The 22645-nt window shown below is 44.3% G+C and overlaps 1 protein-coding gene across 3 annotated transcripts in view; it reads left to right on the forward strand.

The window, feature by feature from the left end:
• Positions 1-22645, forward strand: part of TNRC6B (trinucleotide repeat containing adaptor 6B) — a 192461-nt gene that overhangs the window by 101840 nt on the left and 67976 nt on the right. For all 3 annotated transcript variants that reach the window (XM_045290253.1, XM_045290265.1, XM_045290256.1), the window contains one exon: positions 21774-21861. In XM_045290253.1, coding sequence (XP_045146188.1) covers positions 21774-21861 — 88 coding nt within the window. The remainder of the gene's footprint in view (positions 1-21773; positions 21862-22645) is intronic.

Raw genomic sequence — 22645 nt, forward strand, 5'->3', positions numbered from 1 at the left:
CTGAGCCATTTATCTCTTTGCCCTCCAATCAAACTGCAACCGAATTAATCCCACATGTTTCTATTGGCCAGGTTGGCACAATAAACCCACTTATCACACTGCCCTGTCCTCATAATTACTGCTCTGTTTGAGCCCTTGTTGTGGCCACTGTGTCGCTCCTGCTCAAGGATGGCTTCCGCTTTTCCCAACAATCTGATGCTCCTCTCCGGGGACATTTCTCCTGTTAACACGTCCAAAGTACATGAGACGTAGTCTTACCATCTTTGCTTCTAAGACGCAGTCTGGCTGTAATTCTTGCAAGACAGATTTGTTTATTCTTCTGGTAGCCCATGGTATTCAGTACTCTTAGCCAGCACCATAGGATCCCTGGTGGCATAGTGGTTACACATTGGGCTGCAACCCCCAAGGTTGGCAATTCAAAACCACCAGCAGCTCCATAAACAGCTACAGTCTTGGAAACCCACAGGAACACTTCTACCTTGTCCTCTAGGGTCTCTATGCGTCAATATTGACTAGATGGCGGCGTGTTTGTGTTTTTGAGATTGTTTGGGGCCTCTTGGGTGCATTCCCTCCATTAGCTCAGATCAGGACAAAGTATGGGAGTGTAACCCCATTCTGTAGGTGACGAAGCTGACTCAGACTAGGTCACTTGCCTGGGCCAGAGACGGATAGTTTGACTGCAAGTCGGCCAGAGTGCAAAGCCGATGCCCTTTCTCTGTGCCTGAACATACTGCACCAGGGTAGCGGGACCGCGTGGGGAAACCCCAGAGATGGTGGAAACAGAAGGTCCCACAGCCCAGAGAAACCCAGAAACGCTACGCACGCCAGGCCCAGATTCCCTCCACTGAAACAGCACGCAGAAAGCATAGTTTTCAACTAAACGGGCAAAAAGGCCCTCTTTAGAGCTTGTTTAGAGAAATTTAAGTGCCTCTCAGAAAATTTTAATCTTTACCAAGAGCTTTTATGGAGATGATCTCAATGGTAGATTCTCCACTCAACACTCCCTCCACATTACTGCAGTAGAAATTGGGAGAAAACAAACAAAAACAAGGCCAGCGGATGTGTCAACAGCGACAGATAGGCACACATTAGGCTTCCTCTATCTGTTCCTGCAGAGCATCATAGCTGTGACCAAAAGGCTGTGTACATACCTCCTATTTTAAATAGTGAGGCATTTCCCCACCAGTGTGTGATTGTAGTTGCAGAATTGGGTCATGTTAAGTTCATAAATTAGCTTTACTCAATAGTTGGTTGTTAATATTAAACATGCTTATCTTTCAGAAATATACATTTCCCTCCAGGTGGTTCAACTATTATTCAGCTTGCTGAATTTAAATGGCAACTGCTGGCACACCCCCACACTGAAAATAGCATGCGTTACGAGCACTGAGAAGTGGGCTACAACTGTCAACCTGTGGAGCCCTGCATTCAAGTGGATTTTCTTCCCTGCTACTATTTTCAGTGCCAGGTTTAGGTGTCACAAATAGCACCCTTTCTCTGAAGGCTTCCAGAATTAGAACAACAGGCACTAACAGAACAACATGGTACTGATGGGCGTGTGACCAGGAGCTCAGTCACCCATCTGCCTCACTCACCGCTCGCCGTCCGTGCTGCATGACCACGTGGCTCTCATTTAATTCCCCATGCAAAATGGTGGGTGCTTGCTCTGTAAAGCACAGATCTATAAAGGTGTGCCAAAGTCACTTGGTGGGGTTCTCATTTTTATTCCTTGAACTTGAACTATGCTTTTAAAGACTTTTCGTGTACTGTGTTTAGATCAGCAGTTCTCAACCTGTGGGTCGTGACCCCTTTGGGGGTCAAACGACTCTTTCACAGTGGTAGCCTGATTCATAACTGTAGCAAAATTGCAGTTATGAAGTAGCAATGAAAATAATTTTATGTTTAGGGGGTCACCACAACATGAGGAACTGCATTAAAGGGTCACAGCATTAGGAAGGTTGAGAACCTCTGGTTTAGACCCATATCTTATATGGCCAGGTGCAGCCCTGAGAGAGAGAGAGAGAGAGAGGTTCCCACAGTGAGAGAAAAAGGCCCACACCTGGAGCATAGGCTTCCAGCGCAGGACACATGTTCCCTAATTCCCATTGCCCACTGGCACAAATGGTTAAGCACTCAGCTGCTAACCAAAACGCTGCTAATTCATATTCACCCAAAGGTGTCTTGGAAGAAAGGCCTGGAAAGCCACTGCCATGGAAAGTCTTATGCCCTGTTCTATTCTGAAACACGTAGGGTCAATGAGTCAGAATCAACCGACGGTAAATGATGTGGTTTGAAATGTGTGTTGGGATCCCACAGGCAACCTCCCGGCACCACTGGTTTCTCCTTGGGCGTCACCCACAGGTGCTAAACCTCACAACCCAGGCTTCCCGAGCAGCATCTTCAGAACAGAGACCGTGGTGTCAGAACAGAGACCTTGGTGTGTGTAGATACAAGAGCATCCCCTCTCGATCTGACAGCCCAGCCCCTGAGCCCCTTCCTGATGCTTGTGGGTACCACCCTCCACTGCTTCCATGGCTGGCTGGTCAGTCACCTTTTAATCGCATTTTAACTTACTGTAACTTAATTGTTGAACCTGCTAATAATCTTGCTGATTTCAAAGGTCAGTTATTATTTCTTCTTTTAATATAAAATAATCATTGTGTTGGGTCAAAGAAAATAAAATAGCAACATACAAATGAAAACACCCCAAGGCTCTACTCTCTGCTGGTAATAAATTCTCAGTTCTTCACTTAAGTGACCCGTGCCTCCGTGCTGTGCACTCAGACTGCCGTACTCACTCTCTTCCCTACTTAGCGGACCGTTGGCATCATGGTCTACAGCCAGTGGCTCTTTCCGTAGCCGTGACGTTACCTCTCCCGAGTCTCTCTTTGGTTTCTTTCCTTGAGGAATGCTAAGGTTAGAGAGCTTCTCTGGCTTTTGTGGGTTTCTCTGACCCTTAAATTTAAACATAGCCTTTAGTGGTTTCAGGATATAAATATTAGCATATGTAGTATAGCCCTCATCTTATGGTCTTCTGTAGCCTTTTTGGATAGTTGTAAAACCACTCCTAATTTCAGGATGTCTTAAGGAGCCGGACACATTCATTGTAATGTAGGAGAAGGTCTTTTCAGGAGTAAAATGTGAGGTGGTGGTTTTAACAAAGATTTGTTCACTGGATCTCAGCACATTTAAACCTAAGGGGTCCCTGGAGCCGGTTTTTAAGGCCAGTACAACTGTTAAGAATGGTTGGGAAATGGGCTGTTTGGGTAGAGGTTGCTATATAAACATAACGTAGAGGTTGTTACCGATTGAACAAAACTTCAGGAGAGATCCAGTGAAGATATCAGGAAGTGCAGCAATGAGTCACAAAAGTAAAGTTGCAAAAAATTCATTAGTTTGACTTTGTAAGCTCTCTTAGACGGGAGACTTCATCTGAGACCCAGTGGTGTAGAGGGTTTCCAGTTGGGTTGCTAACTGTAAGGTCAACGGTTTGAACCCACCAGCCACCTTGAGGGAGAACGATGAAGCTGTCTGCCTTCATAAAAACATATCGTCAACCTGAAGGGACAATTCTACTCTGTCTTATATAAAGATTGCTACAAGTCCGAATTGATCCATCGGTAGTGGGTTTTCATTGCCTCTGAGCAGTGAAGCTGGAGACCCAGTGTAGCATCATTCTCTACATAGCAGTTCAGATGTAAAGATTTGCAATCTTAGGAAACAATAGGCATAGCCTGGTGAAATCTCAGCTGAGGTCTCATGTAAAGGCTGCAAAAAGAGGCTGTTTGAGGGATGAGAAGGAAGAAATAAATTTTCTCTTTTCCTCTTCCCTCCCCTCTTTCTTCCGTTAGCTTTAGGGTGCGATTGACTTAAAATAAGCTGCTTGCATTTAGTGTACAGTTTGTTAAAATTTGAGACATTTATAAAAAAGGTAAACATACTATATCCTTCATTCCCTCAAAACTCTCCTTGTGGTTGGTTCCTAATCCCTTCTTCCCACCTCTCTCCGCTCCTCCCAGTTAACCACTGGTCTGGTCTATATTAGTCTTTGTTTGCATTTTCTAGAATTGTATAGAAATGAAATGATACAGTAGGAAGTACTCTTATCTCAATTCTTCCATTTAGTAGCAAAATTATTTTGAGATTTTTCCACGAGTAGTGTTTCATTGTGTGTTATGCCACAGTTTGTTTCTCCAGTCACCTCCGGATACAACTGTGAGTAGTTTCCAGTGTTACTTCAGATAAAGCTGCATGAATGTGTGCTTAGATGTCTTTGTGTAACTGTGTGCTTTCTTTGCTCTGGGGTAAATACCTGGACATGTAACAGCTGGGTACTACTGTAGGTGTATGTTGAACTTTTTAAAAAAGTGTCAAACTTTTAGAAAGTGGTTATACCATTTTACTTGCATACTAGTATAAACATTCGTGTCAATTTTTTGTTTAAACCAAGTTTGCTTCACTTGAATAAATACCGAGGTGTCTTTAGCAATATAACAATTTACTGGGTGTGTTTAACAATATAAGAAACAGCCACCCTGTTTTCCAAAGTGGCTTTACCACATGACATTCCCACCACAGAGAGTTCCAGTTGTTCTGAGTCTTTGCCAACACCTGATATGGCCAGTCTTTTTTCTCATTTTTCACATTCTAGTAATAAGTACAGATTGCAACTCAATGTAAGGAAGCCCCAAATTCTCACAACTGGACCAGTAGGTAATAGCGTGACTAATGGAGAAAAGGTTGACGTCGTCAAGGATTTTGTCTTACTTGGATCCACAGTCAATGCTCATGGAAGCAGCACTCGAGATCAAGAGGTGTTGCTGTAGGTAAGCCTGCACAAGACAACTTCAGAGCATTGAAGAACAAGGATATACTTTTGAGGGCTAAGGTGTACCTGACCCACGCCATGGTGATTCTCCACTGGTTCATATGTGAAAGCTCGGCATTTGAATCAGAAGACTGATGAGGAATCCATGCATGTGCATTGTGGTGCTGGAGAAGAATATTGAAAGGACAAACCAATCTGTATTGGAAAAACTACAGGAAAAGGGCAGAGTGCTCCTTGGAGGCAAGGATGGCAAGGCTTGGTCTTACAGACTTTGGACACACTGTCTGGAGAGACCAGTCCCTGGGGAAGGTCACAATATTTGGTAAAGTGGAAGGGCAGCGGAAAGGAAGGTCCTCGGCAAGATGGGCTGACATGGTGGCTCAGTAACGGGCTCTCATAGGAACCATGTGAGGATGGTGTGGGGGCATTTCATTCTGTTGTACACAGGATCGCTATATGCCAAGCCGAACCGAGGGCACAGAGCAGCCACAACAGTAGTGAGTGTGCATAGGGGCGTCTCCTCGTGGCTTTGCGTTTCCCTAATAATTGATGATATGGAGCAGCCTTAAATGCTTATTTGCCATATCTTCCTTCGGGGAATGCCTGTTCAAGTCTTCAGCCTATTTAAAAATGTGGGTTATTTGTTTTTGTTATTCCTGAGTTTTGAGTATTCCGTTTATACTTTATCTGTTCTAGGCAGATAAATTGCTTATCAGATAAGTGGTTTACAAGTACTTTTTCCATTCTATGGCTTACCTTCTCATTCTCTTACAAGAGCCTTTTGAAGAGTAAAACTTCTTAATTTTGATCGGCTCCAAGTTATTTTTTTCCCTCTCATGACTTAGTCTTTTGGTGTTATAGTTAATAAATATTTTGCTTAATGCAAGTGACTAGGATTTTTTCCCTGTGTTCCAGAAATTGTAGGTTTTACAATGAGGTCTACGATCTGCTTTGAGTTAATTTGTATATGTAGTGGCAATGTGGATTTGTCAAGGTTTGTCTGTTTGAGTTTTAAATACATGGCTACCCAGTTGTTCAGCACTCCTTGTTGAAAAGACTGTCCTCTCTCTACTAAATTGCCTTTGTGCCCTTTTCACAAAATTCAGCTGTCCATAGATGAGTGGGTCAGGATCCAGTCTGGACTCTTCTCTTCCCCTGATCATATGTCTGCCTTGGTGCTAAGTCTCTACTGTCTTCATTACTCTAGCTTTTAAACATTTGATACTGAGTATGTATTTTGTCCAATGTTTTCTTTCTAAAAGTTGTTGGCTTTTCTGGTTTTCTTAATTTCTGTATGAAATTTAGGCTTCAATTTTTATCAAAAGTACTGCTGGGGTTTTTGATAAGAGATTGTGTTGGACCTATAAATTTGGGGAGGGAAGAATAATTCAGTGTTTTATAGTTTTCACGGTGCAAAACCCCAAACATAGGGACCTGACTAGGGTTTCTGAGATTGTAACTCTCTACAGGGGCAGATTGCCTCTTCTATCCCCCTTGGAATGACTAATGGGTTTGGACCTCTGACCTTAAACTTCGCAGCCAGCAGTCCAGTACATAGCACACAAGACTTAACACAGCACACATACATGGTCAGATTTACCTTTACGTATTTCATGTTTTTAAAATTATGTTGTGAATAGTATTTAATTTTTTCCCATATTTAAATTTTTTTCTCGTATGTAACTTTTTTTTTAAAAACCAACAACCTTGTTAAAGTTGTAGCTTTTTTTTTGGAGGGTGAGGATGGGTCACAGGGGCAGAGTGTGTTACCATCCATTCATTCTCCAAGTAGGAGAGGGTTTAGCACCAAGATTAAAGGCTTACATGGCCATCAGAAAGCCTGGGGAAGGAAGTTCAGAAGGCTGTGGCTATTCGTGTTGATGAAATTAGAGTGCTGGATTTCCCAGAGAAGCTCTAGCTCATCTGGAATCTGCTGCAGAAGTTTAGACCTGGCTGTCACCACCCGTGTGTCTGCCTGCAGCTATTTCAGAGAGTATGAAGATGTCATTTTTAACCTTCCAAGTCTCAAGCTGAAACATTGGCTGTGTCTAACCCACAACCAGAGAACCCTGGTGGTCCCATGGTTAAGTTCTCTGCTGTTAACCACAAGGCAGGCAATTTGTATCCACCTGCTGCTTTGTGGGACAAAGATGTGACGTTCTACTTCTATAAAGATTACAGCCTTGAAACCCTGCAGAGCACTTCTGTTCTATCCTATAGAGTCGCTCTCCATCTGTCCCAGTGTGGTTTGGGGTTTTCGTTACCTGGGAGCCCTGGTGGTACATTGGCTGTGTTTGGAAGGTTGGCAACTTGAACCCACCTGCTGCTCTATAGGAGGAAGATATGGCAGTGTGCTCCCATAGGATCTATAGCTTTGGGAACCCTGTTGCACAGGTCTGCTCTAGTCTATAGGGTTTCTGTGAGTCAGCTCCTTGGTTTGTTTTGGTTTTTTGACCTACAACCAAGTGAGCCAGGGTGTTCTGGGAATATGCCCTGCCCTCTCCTTCAGTGCTATGAAGCCTGGAGGAGGGGTCAGCCATTGATGCTGGTTGACAGTCTGGTTCCTGTTGAGTTGGCTCCAACTCATAGTGACTGTACAACAGAATGAAGGGCTGGCTGGTCCTGTACCATCCTCACTGTGTTGTTAGTTTGGGCTCATGGTTGCAGCCAGTATGTTCATTTCTTTTTTGAGGGTTTTCCTCTTTTTCTCCGGCCAGACTCTGCTAAGAAGCATGATGTCCTTCTCCGGGGATTGGTCTATCCTAACATGCTCCCAAAGTACTCGAGACAAAGTCTTGCCATCCTCGCTTCTAAGGAGCAGTCTGGCTGTACTTCACCCAAGACAGATTTGGAATTGATGGGATAACAATTCAGATGTTTCAACAAACTGAGGCAGTGCTGAAAGCACTCACTTGTGTATGCCAGGAAATTTGGGTGACAGCTCCCTGGCCAACTGACTGGAAGATGGGAATATGTGTGTCTATTTCAAAGAATAGGTGAGCCAACAAATTGGGAAATTATCAAAAATAAAGTGCACCCAACCCAAGCCATGGTATTTTCATTCATCTCATATGCACGTGAAAGTTGGACTTTGGATAAAGAAGACCAAAGAAGAATCAATGCATTTTTTTTAAAAAGTACTTAAAAAAAAAAACCTTTATTGGGAACTCTTCCACCTCTATCACAATCCAGACATTCCTCCAATGTGTCAAGTACATTTGCACATATGCCGCCATCATCATTTTCAAAGCATTCTTTTCTCACTTGAGCTCCCCATTTCTTCCCCCTCCCTCCCTCGCCCACCCTCCCTCATGAACCCTTGATAAGTTATAGATTATTTTTTCCATATCTTACATTGTCCTCCATCGCCCCTCACCCACTTTTCCATTATTCATCCCCCTGGGAGTGGGTTCTAGATTGATCCTTGTGATTGACTCCCTCTTCCTCCCCCCACCCTCCCCTAATCCTCCTGGTATCTCTACTCACCTTGTTGGCCCTGAGGGGTTTATCTATCCTGGATACCCTGTGTTGCAGGCTCTTATCTGTAGCAGTGTGCATGCTCTGGTCTAATCCGACTTGTAAGGCAGAATTGAGGTCATGACAGTGGAGTGAAGGAAGCACCAGAGAGGTAGAGGAAAGTTGTGTCTTTCATTGGTGCTATACTGCCCCCCAACCGGCTCATCTCTTCCCTGTGATCCCTCTGTGAGGGGATGTCCAATTGTCTACAAATGGGCACTGGGTCACCACTCTTATCAATGCATTGTAATTATGGTGCTTGTAAAGAAGATTGAAAGTACCATGGGCTGCCAAAAAAAAGAAAAGAAAAATCTGTCTCGGAAGAAGTAAAGCCAGAATGGTCTTTAGAGGCATCCACTATGAGTTGGAGCCAACCAGACAGCCCTCCGCAACAACCAGACTGTCATTACTGTCGATACTTTAAATCCTTCACCAGCACCATAATTCAAACGCATCGAATCTTCTCCCGTCTTCCTCTTTCCCTGTCCAGCTTTCACATGCATATATATGATGCAGACATAAATATCATGACTTGGGTCGGGTACACATTTGTCCTCAAAATGCTCTTTAACACTCAACAGGTCCTGGTTAGTAGATATGCCTGATGCAATATGTCATTTGATTTCTTGACAGCTGACTCCAAGAGTGTTGATTATGGATCCAAGTAAGTTGAAATTCTTGACAGTCTTAATCTCTTCTCTCATCATCTCTTGATGATGTCTGTTAGTTCAGTTGTGAGGATTTTAATTTTCTTTTGTCATGTATACTGAAGCGAGTTGTCATTTGTACTGAAGGCTGTAGTACTTGATCTTCATCATCAGTAAGTGCTTCAGGTTCTCTGCTTCAACAGGCAAAATGGGGCCTTACGCTGATCACCAGTTGTTTGGAGCCTTCTCTCTCATCCTGATGCCGTGTTCTTGTTCATCCAGTCCAGCTTCTTGGATTAGTTGTTCAGAATACAGAGTAAATAATCAAGGTGAAAGAATACAAGCCCTGATCTTAAGCCATGTAGTAGCTCATTGTCCTGTTCAAACAACTGCCTCGTGGTCTGTGTAGAGGTTCCACACAAGTACAGTTAACGTGTTCTGGAATTTGCCTTCTTTACAATGTTATCCATAGTTTGTTAGGATCTACACAGTGGAGTGCCTTGGCATAGTCAGTAAAACCCAAGTAAACATCTTTCTGTTATTCTCTGCCTTCAGCCAAGATCCTTCTGACAGCAGCAGTCATATCCCTTGTGCCATGTCCTCTTCTGAAGCTAGCTTGCATTTCGAGTATCTCCCTGTTGATAAACTGCTGCAACTATTGTTATCTTCAGTAATTTTTTACTTGCATGTGATATGAATAGTTGTTGGTGGGTGCTGGCTGGTCGATTCTGACCCCACCCCTATATACAACGGAGTGAAACACTACTCGGTCCTGTGCCATCCTCGCGTTCTTAGGCTTAGGCTCCGTGTTAGGCCACTGTGCCAATCCTTCTTGCTGGTGGCCTTTCTCTTTTTTGCTGCCATTCTGCTTTACCATACATGAACCTCTTCTCCAGGGACTAGTCTTTTTTGATAACATGTCCAAAGAACACGAGACCAAGTGTCACCATCCTTGCCTCTAAAGAGCATTTTGGCTGTACTTCTTCCAAGACAGATTTTTGTTGTTGTTCTTTGGGCAGTCTACGGGAATTTCCATATTCTCCGCCAGCACCATAATTAAAATGCACCGATTCCTCTTTGGTCCTCCTTTCTCAGTGTCCAACTGTCACGTGCATATGAGACAGTTGAAATACCATGGTTAGGGTCAGGTGCACTTTAGTCCTCAAAGTAACATGATACATATTTTTTTATAATTTCCAAATTTGTTGGGTCACCTATTCTTTGGAATGGACACACATATCGATCTCTTCCAGTCAGTTGGCCAGGGAACTCTCTTCCAAATTTCCTGGCATAGACTAGTGAGTATTTTCAGCACTAGAGCAGTTTGTTGAAATATTTGGATTGGTATTCCATCAATTTCCAGAGCCTTGTTTTTCGCTAATGCCTTCAGTGCAGCATGAACTACTTCCTTCAGGCATTAGCACAAAACAAGGCTCCAGGGATGTTAAGTGCCCATAATTTAGTAAGGTGTGATTTCCAAGAAAGTGAGTGGGTTCTTGGCCAGTGTTGGCAGTGGTGTGCCACCAGTGACAGAGCTGGCATACTCCGTGTTTGCTGCTTCCTCACCCAGTGATTGGATGCATGTAGCCAGCCTGGCTCTAGTTTAGGGGACAGAGCTTTGTTGAGGGTGGTATGAGAAGGAAGGCTTAGACCAGTAGATAGAACCTATTTGGAGACGGTAATATTCAGGGCAGTATTACATTCCTACACAGCTGTGCAGTTGGTGCACACCAATGGCATCAATTCTGACTCATAACGACCCTGTAGGACAAAGTAGAATTGCCCTTATGGTTTCGTGGGCTGTGCTCTTTATGGGAGCCAATGGCCAGGTCTCTTCTCCCACAGAGCAAATGATGGGTTGCAATGGCATAGGGAATTCCCTTGGTTAGAGATTGTTGGGCTCCCTGGCCGAAGTTACTAAAGATACAAATATGTTATAAGATAAGCAGTTTTAAGTGAGTTATTTCCCTAGGTACCATTTTAACCCTGGGGAAAATCCTACCCACCAAAATCATTGGTTGCAACATTTGCCACTTGGAATTGCAGCAAGTGAAAACAGGTTGTTTTGAAGATAGTATCCTACTTTATTTGGTTTGAGTAATTCTAAACAAGCGAATTCTTTGCATATGACCCCCAAACAGGCGAGAAGTTCACAGCCGGAGGCTGTGTCTATGCAGCCTTATTGCCTGGTTGCACTCACCCTGGATATGGCTGAAATGTGCATGCACTGACTTGATGGCATCCAGGGACTGTTGGGGCCTTACATGCATTGTCATCAGGGTGGCCGTTGTCTTTGCCTGAACGTGCACAGGTTGAGTCCTAGCTGGGGTGCTGTGGGGAAGCAGTGAGCTGTTGACTGCGAAGTAGCCGCTCCAAAGGAGGACGATGAGGTGCTCTGTTCCCAGATTTAGTCATGTCTACCCGAAGGAGCAGTTCTACTCTGTCCTTGAGGGGCGCTGTGAGTTGGAATCAACCAGATAACAGGGCATTCAGTCCTAGCGGCACCATGTCAATTGGGTTAGAGATGTAGTCAGTGCTTAGAGGAGGTTGCAAACTGCCTTTTGAAATATCTTCATACAGAGTACACTAATTTGGCATTGAAAGAAGGTGATCGTGAGGCATAAAGGTGATATTAATGAGATTGAATTGTATCCCTGGAGAAGTGACTATAGTTTTATATTTTCTTGGAAAGCAAGAGGCATGTGCACCCCACTTGTGCTACTCAAAGTGAGATCCAGGGACCAGCAGCATCAGCATCGGGATGGATGTATTAGAAACGAGGAATTTGAGGCCCTACCCCTGATCTACAGAATAAACCAAACTCACTGCTGAATCAGTTGACTGATAGCAACCCTTTAGGACAGCTTAGAACTGCCCTTGGGTTTCTGAGACTGACCTCTTTATGGGAGTAGAGAGTCCCATCTTTCTCCTGGATCTACTGAATAACAGACTGCGTTTTAACGAGATTTTCATTAAAGTTTGAGACACTATTTCTGTATGGACACAGAAATCAGCGATATTTAGATTATTTAGAAAGGAGTTGTGTTACTTTCTGTTACTGGCACACGAAAGGATCTCCTGTTACTGAAGAGAAACTTCTCCATCTCTAAATTAGTGAAAAATGCATTTGCCTTCCTTTGTCGAAGCATAATGTTCCCGGTTTTCTTCCTGTGAGCCTTGAAGTCACTGGGTGATTTTCCTGCCGCAGTGCCGTTTGGTCTTGCCTACCAATTTAGTGTCACGTGAACACTGCATTAGCATCCATTACATTCCTACAGTCAGATAGAGTCAGAATGGGGGGGGGGAATAGGGGGACATATTTAGGACAAATTTGGAGTGTCCTACTGTGTAGTTTCCCCTGCCAGTGTGAATATATTCCAGCAGGAGAGAGAGAGAGTGCGCGCGCTTGTTTAATTAAAAGCGCCCTAAATGGGTACTTAAAAGAACTCTTTCCAGAGCATTCTTTTTTGTTAGTGCTTCTCTCCCCAGATATGCCTGTTATCCTGAACCCATAGTTGGCTGTGATTGTTCATGAGCTTCTGCTTAATTTTTTCCATACCCCGCTGCACTCACTTTTATTTTTAGAATCATTTTATTGACATATCAATCACATATCATACAATTTAATAGTTCGATCATACTAAAATGAGTTGTGCAGTCATCACCACAATCCATCTCAGAGGATTTTCTTCCTTCTCCCGATTGTTAACTCCTTATTCCCTACCTACCCACTCACTCACTCACTGCCATGGAATCAATTCCAGCTCAAAATGTAATGGGTTGTGGGTTGGGCTGCTAGCCTCAAGATCAGCAGTTCAAAACCACCAAGCCTCTCTCCAGGAGAAAGATGAAGCTTTCTGTTCCTGTACAGACTTCTCACTGCCATTGAATTGATGCCAACCCTGTAGGAGAAGGTAGAAACAAACAACAACAAGAAGGAAGAGAAAAACTTCAATAGAAAAGAAAGAAAATATGAAAAGCTGAAACCACTTTCAAATGCATCAAAAGGGAGATCCAATGATAAAGTGTGTCGTCTAGAATTGACGTTACAACACTCTCTGATAGCAAAGCTATTCACTTCCCTGGACTATGTATGATCAGAGGGGGTTCACCAGAGGCTTCATCCATGTGGGGACCCTGCAAACTAGATGTTCACAATTTAAGCTCTGGTACTGTTCGCTCCTTTGGATCTAGATTTTATTCTTTACAATCTTTGGACCACATGGGCTGGTGTTCTTCCATGTGGACTTATGTAGTTGATGCCTCATTTAGATGCCTGCTTGTTTGAAGACAAACCTTAAAGGTCCCAGATGATATTCTCTCTGATAGCCAGGCACCGTCTGATTTCTTCTCCACGTTTTACTATAGCACTCATATTTTCAGTGATCTCTTTTTGAGGATGAGTATCTAGTAAAGCCATGTCATAAGACCTAATTGTTCTGAATAGGGTTACAATTAAGTGCAAGCCCCAAATCCAGTTTATATAGCTATGGTTTATGTATGTCTGTGGTTCACTTTAGAGACATCACTATAATTTTATAATAGAGAACATTATAAATCATACTCATGGGGCTTAAGGTAATTCTGTTAATAAAATGATTAGCTTAACCTATGGTTTAGCTTTTCAGACCACAGTAGATGATTTGTTGACATCTACAGATTAAACTCAAGGGACTAGACACTTTACATGAGCAATAAGGGTGGAGGATAGGACAAAACTTTCAATAACTGGGAGGGAGAGGAAAATGAGGAATTGATGCTAGGGGCTTAAGTGGAGAACAGATGTTTTGAGAATGATGAGGGCAATGAATGTACAGATGTGCTTTACACAATGTATGCATGTATGGATTGTGATAAGAGTTGTATGAGCCTCTAGTAAAACGATAAAAAAATCTTAAACACCCCCCCCCAAAGCTTGAAATAACATGCATTCACAAAGGCCAGGAACATGTCCTCCAGACAAGTCATAAAAAAGCAAAGAGAGCATTAGGATAATAAATATATGATAGTCCTGGGCCATAACCATGCGATCGATGGCAGTCATCTGCTTTGTCTCACACTAGGGCATTTCAGTCTTAGTCCAAGGGAGTGTGTTGGTCCCTTCAATCTCCTACAGGTGGACCTTTGAAGGGTGTTGTGCACTTTGAAAGGACAGCATCTAAAAGCCTCAGTTGTCTATAGCTCCTGGCCTGGGTCACCAAGGGTTAGATAGAAACTAGGTCAGAAGTGTCCAATTAAGAACATACCATACATACTCGTGTATAGAGTTTTTCAGCACGTTTTTAATGAAGTTTTTTTGGTAAAATTGGGTGCCTTGGCTGAAATTCGGGTCAGCTTATACTTGAGTATATACAGTAATACCAGCATATTCTCCACTTGAGTTCTACCTAAGTGTTAAGCATTTTTCCCATTGGCTGATTGCCTCACTCTGTTTTACCTACCAAAAGAAGTGTAATCCCCTCTGCAGGACAGACATGCCTTGTCCTGTGTGTTGTATCATCCCTCCCCCGCCCCCTGCCCGATCTTGACTTGCATTTCCAGTAAGGTTCACTAATCAGTCTCCTAAGAGTGTCAGTTGGTTTGGAGTGACCGCAACAGTGCTTTAGGGCAGCAGCTGATTCGTCGTCTTCCTCTCCCCTCTTCTTGAGAAACAGACGGCTGCTGAGGTGAGGGCTCCTCTGTTGTAGTTTTTAAGATGTACAAATAAAGAGGGATGGTTCATGGGCACTAGGCAGGCTCAACTGCCTTGTTGCTCCGGAAACCGCATCAGATTACATGTCTTGATATGTCGTCCTTATAGTACTGGACTCATAGCGTATCATGCTCTTTTATAAATCGCCAAGATTCCCTTTTGTCTTTTTTTTTTTCCCCTTTTGTCTTTTAAAGGAGAGAAATGTGTATACTAGTCATACATACTAGATGTGCTCTGAAAATTGCTGTGTAACTCTGGTGGGACAGTCGGGGGTCTCCCAGCACCACACCACAGGATGAGAGTCCCCCCACCCCCTCCCCCGGGAAGCTCTTCTTTCTCCCTCCTCCTGAAAACAGCAGTTACAGCTCCAGGACCACACCGTGTCGATCCTGGTCCCTAAAAAGATGGGTACCCTGCTCCCCTGCCAATTGCATACCGAAGTCACACAGTGGATACGCACCTGAGTGCAGAACTTTATAAACTGCCCGTGGGGCTCCAGCTGTGAGGACCTGGCTGGGTTGGTGTTAGTTGTCACCGTGTCAGTCTTGACTCCGGGTTGACCCTGTGTGAGAGCAGAAACTGCGTCATAGGACTTGGGAAGCAGCCCTCTTACAGGAGCAGACCACCAGGTCATTCTTCACAGAGCCGCCCGGGAGTTCAAACCGCCACCCTGTCGGTTTGCAGCCAACTGCTTCAAATAGTGCACCACCAGCACTCCTTGCTAGCTGGGAAGGGCATGGACTTGGCATTGACTGAGTTGATGCGCAAAGTCAGATAATAGCTTATGTGATCATCATCATGTCACTAAAAAGCCTCCTTTTTTAAAAGAGATTATTTTATTGGGGCCTCTTCCAGCTCTTGACTTATAACAATCCATACATCAACTGTATCAAGCATATTTGTACACCTGTTACCATCATTATTTTCTAAACATTTACTTTCTATTGAGTCCTTGATATTGGCTCTTCTTTTTTCCCCTCCCTGTCCCCTTCACACCCTAAAGAGCCTTTTAACAAAAGAATAATTATAGTGTGAATTATATGGTGAAGATATATTTTAAGACATGTTACCTTGTCTGTTATACAGCTCAAGGCAGAAAACAATTGATATAACAACCACATGACCCAAGTTAGCGTGAAGTCTAAGTTCTAGATTATCAGTACTAAATTATTTGTAAAATCCCTTTAAGACTCATGAGGTACTATCAATAACATGGTTTAACCAAATACTGTAGAGCAATATGAAGTTATGCAGAACAGCACAGAGATTCTGTGTACCTTTACCCAGTTCTGTTTTTTAACCCAGTCTTAAAATAAAAACTATTAAACAGTATCACAACCGGGATATTGACAGTGATACAATCCACTTATCTTGTTCAGATTCCCCTGGTTTGACTTAGACTCTGTGTGTGTGTGTGTGTGTGTGTGTGTGTGTGTGTGTGTTCTATATGTTGTTAAATACTGTCAAGTTGGGTCCAACTCAGAGCAAAACACTGCGCAGTCCTGCGTTCCTATATTTGAGCCCATGGTTGCAGCCACTGGGTCAGTCCATCTCATCGAAGGTCTTCCTCTTTTTCGTTGCTCCTCCACGTTACCAACCATGATGTCCTCCTTCAGGGGCTGGTCTCTCCTAATAACATGCCCAAAATACCTAAGATGAAGTCTCTCCATCTTTGCCTCTCAGGAGCATTCTGGCTGTACTTCTTCCGAGACAAAGCTGTGTGTTCATTTGGTAGTCCATGGTACTTTCATTATTCTTCTCCAATACCATAGTTCAAATGCATCAAGTTGTTCTTCGGTCTTCCTTATTCCAGTTCCAACCTTCACATGCATATGAGGCAATGGAGAATACCACAGCGTGGGTCAGGTGCACCATAGTCCTCAAAGTAACCTCCTTGCCTTTCAGCACTTTAAAGAAGAGACTTGTAGATTTACCCAATGGGTTGTGTTGTTTGCTCTCTTGGCTTTTGCGTCCTTTAGCACTGATTGTGGATTCAAGCAAGATAAATAGTCTGTATAGTTTGACCAAGAACTACAGCCATCGAGTTAATTCTGTCAATATAGAGAACAAATAGTTCCATCCCAGGTTCCTCAGATTGTCTTCTTACGACCCGGATCTTGCCTTCCTGCACTGTCCACAACCCCTGGCAACCACTTGGCTTTATAGGAATACCTCAGAAGAATCGTGTCTGTCAGTATAATTGTTGTTGTGGTTGCTTTCCACGATGTAGCCTCATGGTCCAGTCTGAACTGCAGACAAATCTCTGTCTTGGGGTTTCCTGATCAGATTAGGTCTTCTCTAACCAACTTAGGTAAGACAGTGCCCTCTTCCTGGTCGCACTCAATGCCACTGAAATGTGTATGTTACACCTGGGTTTTGTTGCATGTCTTGCTTGTTAACAAGCCATCTCCCCCACTGGAAGGTAAGCCCTCTGAGAGCAGGGGCTTGGGGTTTTTTTCTGTGAGGTCCCTAGTGCTGGCTCTGAGTTGCTGTAGTTGGCTCTGGCCTGGGGTGACCTTATGCATAACAGAGAGAGGAAAGACCCAGCCTCATTCTCTGCCGCCTTCATCTTCTTTGGTATGTGTGTCTCCATTGCTGCCACGATGGTGCCAACTCAGCTTATTGAACGTGCTCCTCTGCGCATGTTATTCATTCCATTTAGACCAGCAGTTCTCAACCTGTGGGTCGTGACCCCTTTTGGGGTCAAATGACCCTTTCACAGGGGTCGCCTGATTCATAACAGTAGCAAAATGACTGATGAAATAGCAACGAAAATAATTTCAAGGTTGGGGGGGGGCGTCAACACAACATGAGGGACTGTATGAAAGGGTCGCGGCATGAGGAAGGTTGAGAACCACTTTCTTTAGGGTCACTGTGAGTCTGAATTGACTTGATACGGTAGTGTTTTTGTTTTGTTTTGGCGTCATTGCAGCACACCTCCAGAGGCAGTATTGCCCATTCTGGAGAACACTGGTGTCCGCTCCTGTGACAGAGAAGACTGGATTACAGAGTAGTGGGGTGGCTGTAGTCTTTCCAGAAGAGGAACACCATTCTTCAGGACAAGTCAGGCACCCACTGAATGCTTGTTAAAGGGATAGATCTGTTTTCAGACATTGGGTAGAAGGGAGATGAAACATCGAGGAGCGTCTCCTCCCATGTCTCTGCCTGCCAGGGAACAGCATCGCCTGCCTTGGGATGGATACCTCCATAGCCAGCCATGGTGTGGGACATTTGTTAGGGGGATGAGGGGTCCAATTGGACAAAAGAAAAGATAGCTTTTATTTCAGGTGTGTAAACTAGATGAGAAAAGATGTGGAAGTTGGAGGTGTCCTATGAATGGCTTTGTATGCCAGCCCCCAGAATTCCTGGTCTCAATATTCCAGCTGTGGGGCTTCATCCTGTGCAGTTGTGGACCATTCATTCAGAAGGATTCAGATCCACGTGCTGCTCGTGCCGGCACCACTGTTCTGGGGTGTTCTGAGCCCACAAGTTGAACCGGAGTGGTGTTCCGTTCAGCTTGGGTGAATTCTGAAGGTTTTCATTGGACTGAGTCACTTCTACTTTAACTGATTAGACTGGTTTACAAAAAAAGGAAAAACACGGTTGCGGTCTTTCTTCACCTCAGACGTTCTTAGGAGTGGCTGTGGCTGTTGCCATTAGTGTTTTGGTGTATGCTTTGAGTTGGCAATGGCTTTCTCCCGTGCCTACACACAGCCACGCATGCTGCCCTACCTCGAATCAGCAGCACCGACAAGACTTTTGTAGAAGTGGCACCAACATGGACTGCTGCCTGGTATTACACTGCCAGCTCCCTAGAGGAGACTTTGCTGATCTGTTCATGTCAAGACACACATGAGAGAGATTAGTACTCCATTCAGAGCACCTGGGCTGATTCCGGCAAGAGTTCCTGGCAGGGATCGGAGGGGCTCAGGATTCCTTACAACCCTTTATCCCACACATACCTGTATTTGGTGCACATCTGTAAGCCATTCTCAGCACCAAGCCATTCATAGCAAGCTAAACAAATCCCCACGATATTACTGGGCAAGTAGCTAGAGACCCGGCAAGTACAAAAGGTCAGAAAATTCATGGAGAAATCAGAATCTTTTTCTGATTTTCCGCAAATGTTTGGAGGCCCCTCTGAACGTATTGAATTTGTTGAATGAGTTACAGAGTGATTGGAAACAATGACTTTTCTAACTGGCTGTGTAGTTAGAGATGAGGGGAGAACATGAGCTATTTCTCCTGCATCTAGCTAGTCATCTGGTATTTCGTTTAGCAGCTGTACGGGAGGTTTGATTTTTTGAGATACAAGTCTGATCATGAATGTTTTAAAGAGTAGATTTAAACTCCCTAGAGATCTGTCAGTGCTGTCCATTATTTAGTTGATGTTTGTTTTGTTTGGATCTTGGAAGCGATATCAAGTTGCAAGTATGATTTTTAAAAACTACCCCTCCCCCGAATTATTTGAGAGTAAATTACTGATCCAGTGTCTGCAGCCCTTCCCCAGTCCTTCCGTGTGTTCTAGTGCATTCTTTCTCCCCATCGCACGGCCATCCAAAGACCCCCACTCACCCCCACTGATCCATTACTACCATGGATTCTTTAAATCTTACTCACATTGTTGCAGTTGATTGCCTTGTCTCTTTACCGCCTTCAGATTGGAAGAGCTCCTCAGCCCTTCCTTGACTTTCATGCCATGGAAGACGCGGGTCGATTGTTTTCTAGGATGCCTTTCCATTGGAGCTCATCTGATGGGTCCTCATGAGGAGCTCCAGCTTACACACCACTAGCAGAGCCATCACAGATGCCATGGATCAGGGATGCTTGGGATGCTCGCTCTTCTCACCGCATCACGATCCAACTTGTCCCAGTTTCGATGCGCTCCCACAGACCACCTGACTATGGAGGGGCCCACCAGGCAGGATTCCCCACTGCGTCATTCTGCTGTTCCTCTGTGTAGGCAATAGGTACCATGTGTACTCGAGTAGAAGCTGACCCAGCCAAGGCACCTAATTTTACCACCAAAACAGCATTAAAAATGTGCTCAAAAATGCGGCTTATACACCAGTATATACGGTAATTTTATGAAGATGCACTTTGAAACTCTGGTTGTTTGCCCTGGAGCAATATATTCGGTTACTTATGCTCTGTCTGGGCTCTTGTTTCAGTTTTAGGAATGTCTTCATTATGGGGTGTGTGTGTGTGTGTGTGTGTGTGTGTGTGTGTGTGTGTGTGTGTGTTATGTGTGTGTGTGTGTTGCACTTTCTAAAAAGAAACTTCATTTTAGAAAAACTAGATTTGCAGAACAGGAGAAAGATGAGGCTTTCTACTCCTATAAATAGTTAGCCCTGGACACCCACAGGCGCAGTTCCGCCCTGCCCTCTAGGGTCACTGAGTCAGCATCGACGTGATGGCAGTGAGTTTGGCTTGAGTTTAAGATATGTAGAAAAGCACAACCCTTGCTCTTTAAAGCACCACACCTGCTCCTCTGTTAGAATCGGTGTCATTATTGAGAAACCCAGTTGCAGTAACTTGGGCCCACGGAGCTCCTCTCCCCATCCACTTGCAAGAGGTTCTGGGCTCCAGATGTAATAGGACCTGAGACCAGCCTGCCTTAGGTGCCAGAATCTCTCTTGCCAACCTTCATACATCCATGTTTTAAAAATCACTTGCTGCAGCAACTGAGGTTTGGCCAAGAGCTTCACACGTAGACGAGGTGACATGCTGGAAAGAAAATTGCGCATCAGACCTAAGAAAATCTAAGAAGCGTTCTACTCTGGTTGGTTCTTCGAGTCTTCGTGTACATTGCCTTTGGGATGTCAGTCAGACCCCAGGTTCTTGCGCGCTGGAGGGAAAAGGCCCTGCTGGCTCCTGTTCTGTTGCTTACCTCCCGTCCTTCTTTCCAGGGGCTTCCTTTTGCCCGAGCCCGAGCCAGGTGCTCTCTGGGAGAACCCAGTGTATGACATCATCTCAAACCAGCCCGAGCCATCTGAGCTGGGTCTGTGGGTTGCTCTTTGAGGAACTGGGAGCTAGATCTGGGTCTCTTTTCCAGCCTCACACCTGGGGGTTCCTGTCTGGAGCTGAGCAGCTATACCAGTAACTGTTTATGTGTCTTCCTAGTTGAGACAGAGCACGGAAGCCTGGCAGAACTAGAATAAATGCTATACTTCAGAGCTAATTGTCAAGATGTGAAAAATGTATCCAAATTTCTTTAACCTGGAATGTGTCTTGTATGTCATTTTATTCTAATTGAGGGGTGGGAGGGCCCAGTCATCTTACATTTATTTTCATGTGGGTGCAATGGAGAGTCATACACGAGGGAATGCGCTGATTTGTAGGACACGCCATACATAGGCCTGCCTAAGACACAAGTAGAAACTATGCAAAACAGATAGTATTAATAACGGCGAGGGACTGTGGGCTCTGGAATGGAGAGGCGGTTTTATGTTCAATTTACCACTCCAAAGGTGTCACAGGAAAACACCTAAAGTGTGATCAGTGCTTATGTACCATTACTGAATTAAGGTAGTCTGCACTATTTGTGAGGAAATTGCCAGAAACAAAATAGATGTCATATATTCAAGTCCAGGTCTTTCATTGAATAGAAATGCATGCATTCTGTGTCTGTGCTCCTTTAGGAAGAGAGGTTTTTTAAAAAGCTCATTTTAATGGGCTCCTTTGAAGCCAAACTTCTGTCATGTTTTGCACAAAAGTAACCAACTTACGTAATTTGTGGTGAGAAACTCTGGTGGCACAGTGGTTGAAGTGCTAGGTTGCAAACCAAAAGGCTAGTTCAAATCCACCAGCCACTCTGCACCTGCTTCCATAAAGACTACAGCCTTAGAAGCCCTATGGGATGGGACAGCGCCTCTTGTCCTTAGAGGGCCACGGTGACTTGGCATCCCCAGTGGCAGTGGAATTTGTGGTGGTTTTTATGCATCCTTTCAGTGTAAGCCAAAAGACGAGGCTCCGCCTGGGCACAGAGCAGAAAGGCGGCCTTGCTTGCTGTTTTGTAAGCACTGGATTTGCTATAAAAGTGGACGGTGCATATAGATGTATAACCTGCTGGTGTGAATTACTCTTACAGAGAGAAGGAGCAAGAAAGGGAAGAACAGTTAATGGAAGACAAGAAAAGGAAGAAAGAGGATAAAAAGAAAAAAGAAGCCACTCAGAAGGTGCGTTTTATCCATTAAGCCTTTGTTTGCGTCTGCCAGGCATCAAGAGTGGGTGACCTCCAACTCGGATGTCTGGCCTTTCAGTCGTGCTGCTTAAGGCAGCTGTTGTTAGGTGCCCACGTGAGTCAGTTCCGACACATGACAGCTCTGTACACAAGAGAATGAAGCACTGCCTGGTGCTGCACCATCCTCACAGTGTTGTGGTGCTGGAGTCCATGGTGGCAGCCCTGGGTCAGTCCACCTCCTTGAGGGCTTTCTCTGCTGCACGTCCACTTCAGTGAGCACGATGTCCTTCTTCAGGACTGGTTTCTCCTGACCACATGGCCAAGGTATGGAAGATGAAGTCTTAACCGTCCTTGTCTCGAAGGAGCATTCAGCCTGTACTTCTTCCAAGACAGAGCTGTGTGTTCTTTGGCAGTCCACGGTACTTTCAATCTTCTTTGCCGCCCTCGTAGTTCAAACACATCCATTTTCTTCAGTCTTCCTTATTTAATGCCCAACTTGAAACAGTGGTTAATTTTTAAAGTTTTAAATTTCAAAATGGAACAAAGTTAACAGGTAGACATTAGATAATGCTGCAGCAGATTTTAAGTGAACAACAGAAAACAATTTCGAGTCAGTAACTAGCCCTTCCCAAGGACTCCACTCTGATCGATTTGTCCCATCATTTAACCTCCACCTCCCGCAGACAAAGACTGCGCCCTTGCTGGAGTGCACACTGCCTTCTTTCTGGATCTTCCACATCCTGGTCCCTAAGAAGAGTCTGCCTGAGGCAAAGATCTTT

The sequence above is a fragment of the Echinops telfairi genome, unplaced genomic scaffold (assembly GCF_000313985.2).
Source record: "Echinops telfairi isolate 266 unplaced genomic scaffold, ASM31398v2 ScPeMD7_2;HRSCAF=8, whole genome shotgun sequence".
Classification (NCBI taxonomy): Eukaryota; Metazoa; Chordata; class Mammalia; order Afrosoricida; family Tenrecidae; genus Echinops; species Echinops telfairi.